This window comes from Gekko japonicus, unplaced genomic scaffold, assembly GCF_001447785.1.
Source record: "Gekko japonicus isolate JY-2015 unplaced genomic scaffold, Gekko_japonicus_V1.1 scaffold951, whole genome shotgun sequence".
In the NCBI taxonomy this organism is placed as follows: Eukaryota; Metazoa; Chordata; class Lepidosauria; order Squamata; family Gekkonidae; genus Gekko; species Gekko japonicus.
This window is the reverse complement of record NW_015173150.1, coordinates 572,432-575,029: the sequence shown is the minus strand read 5'-3', so window position 1 is coordinate 575,029 and position 2,598 is coordinate 572,432. Positions and strand designations below refer to the sequence as shown.

At 44.4% G+C, this 2,598-nt stretch overlaps 1 protein-coding gene across 1 annotated transcript in view; it reads right to left on the bottom strand.

Moving 5' to 3' along the window:
• CDH5 (cadherin 5) overlaps positions 1-2,598 on the bottom strand; it is a 29,199-nt gene that overhangs the window by 15,510 nt on the left and 11,091 nt on the right. Inside the window, exon 6 of the mRNA XM_015422368.1 lies at positions 2,056-2,172. Within this exon, the coding sequence (XP_015277854.1) occupies positions 2,056-2,172 (117 nt within the window). The remainder of the gene's footprint in view (positions 1-2,055; positions 2,173-2,598) is intronic.

Below are 2,598 nucleotides of genomic sequence, written 5' to 3'. Positions count from 1 at the left end.
TCTTCTTCTTCTTCTTCTTCTTCTTCTTCTTCTTCTTCTTCTTCTTCTTCTTCTTCTTCTTCTTCTTCTTCTTCTTCTTCTTCTTCTTCTTCTTCTTCCTATGGAAAGGAAGTCTTCCAGCTCCTTACTTTGTGGTGCCTCTCATGCTATGAGATTGGAGCATGGAGAGTGGATCCCCCCAGCCATTTGAACTGAAGGAAGGGGGAGAAGATGTCATAACCCAGATTATATTTTATGTTTCAAATTTTACACACTTACTTAGTTTTGAGTTTACAAATCTATTATTACTCTTCACTGAAAATGGGGAGAAGAAGGAAGAAATCCTCTTAAAGTAATTAAGAGCTGCAGGCTGGTCAGGATTCACAGCCTACAGCTGGTGCAGAACTACCAACACCCTCCAGCCCTGATTCAACAGGTAAAACTCAGTTGATTGTTTCCAGCCCTCCAGTATCACCCACACCCTTAGAGCGCCGCAGATGGAGGCTACGAACAGACCTACAGGAGAGGCAACGAAGTGCATGCCTCCTGGCCGGACACCAGCTGCTTGAGTAGATGTAGGATTATTCCTAAGCAGCTGGATGGAAGCATGACCCTTAAGCATATGGCTATAAAAACCAGCCAAGGGAGGCTGTTAGGTGTAGAAGCAACAAGTTGAAATCCTTCTGACTCTGTGACCACTGTATTGGATCCTGCCCCTATCCTGTGATTCTCCTGAACTGCTCATGAGTAACCCTTGGATTCTCAGACATTGGATTCTCAGACATTGCTGTATGGATTTACTCTTGGACTAGACTCCTGACTCTGTGCTTAACTGTGGACCCTGACTATGCTTCTTGAGTTGGTGCTCTTGTCTTACTTGCTCCACACTCTGACAGCGTGCCCTATGACATTCCTGGCCCCGCTCGCGACAGATGGGCAAAGTCAACAACTGCCTGTGCATGTACTTTCTCTGTTGTGGTTCTTGCCTTATGGAATGCCCTGTCCAAGGAGGTTAGGAAAGCTCCACTTTCCTGGCTTTCTGCAAACTATGCAAAACTGAACTAATCAAGAATTGTTCACAATCTTACTTGGATAAATGATTAAGGACAGTGGTCTATATTGCTGCATACAGCTTATTGAAAGTAGGATCCTATTATGTAATTTCAGTACCAATTAATGTGTCGTGTGGATACTTATGCTATGCTTTAGTACTTTCTGGTGATTCCATACTAGTAATACATTGATTATTGTGTTGGAACAGACAATGTCTGGTGTAAAAAGAACAGAAGAAGACCCTGAAAGGGCCGCAAAAAGACAATTAGATAGGATCGTGAGGCCAGCACCTTCTCTCCTTTTAGGTGTCATTCCTTGTCTGTCTCCAGATTGCTACTCTTAGCGCAATATCCTGTTCCTTCTTGGAAGTTCCACACTTAGCTAGTACCCTATCTCTGGCTCTTCTTTTTACTATCAAGTATGTTAGTTCCTAAATGAACTTTTATCTACACTTTAATCAGGTAGTGCACCTTTGCTGTGTTAATTACTCTGCCGGCATGTTGAATGTCCTATTTTGTCGAATGAACTGACTCACTATGTGTAATCTGCCTTGAGTCCCTGTGAGAACGGTGGACTCTAAGTAAGTGAGCAAGTAAGGAAATAATTAAATAATCTGGCGAGGGTGGTGGAGGAGAATGCAAACATTCTAGCTCCACATAACTCTTGATCAGGCAGCAAATTTCTTTGAGACTTTAAAGTTTGCATCCTCCAGGGGCTGGACTAGATGACCCTGGAGGTCCCTTCCAACTCTGATTCTATGAGCTCCAAACTTCAGGACTCTGATCCCAAGTAGGCTGTGCACTTGAAGCCTGTCAAGCAGAAAGCCAGCCTTTCAGACAGCTGAATTCTGACTTGAATCACAAACGATCACCAAAAGAAGCCAGAACCTCTTGGGTGGCAAAACCAAAACTTCCAGGCTAGACTTTCTGATTGGTCTGCGGAGTGTGGGTGTGTGCACATGACCTCATTTTCTTTGGTCTCTTGTCTACTCATTCATTTATTTCCTCCTGATGCCAGACCTACCTGACTTATCTATTCTGAAATAGTTTTCTCCCTCAATCACTTTGTAGTCGACGTCAGCATAGCCAAGAAGTGTTGGGTCGTCAGCGTCTACAGCCGTCACTGTGGTGACTGAAGTTCCTGGAAAGAGCAATGAAGATCTCCATTAGCTGCTGCCCATCAATCCTCCTAAACAGACATGGGACCATCAAGTCTCGTATTGGTAGAGAAGTGAAAGGTTGGTTTGCCCATAGATATAGGGGGGGACTCAGGTATACATGAAAATACAAAGAGCATCTCTCACCCCTCTGTCAAACACTGCATGTGCTCTTGGAGGCACAGGGTTGGCTCCTAGCTCTTCTTTCTGATCTGACTTGATTATTTTCATCATTGCAGTTCCCCATCTTGCATGGTTCTTCTCCCTTATCCCCAACACAGCCTTTTTGATGGACAAAGGGGACCCTCCTTTTTTCCACCAGCAGAAAACTGGTTGAATCCAACCTTGGGCTATCCAGGTCAGGGCGATTGTACTACTACGCCCTTCCTTCCTTCCTTCCTTCCTTCCTT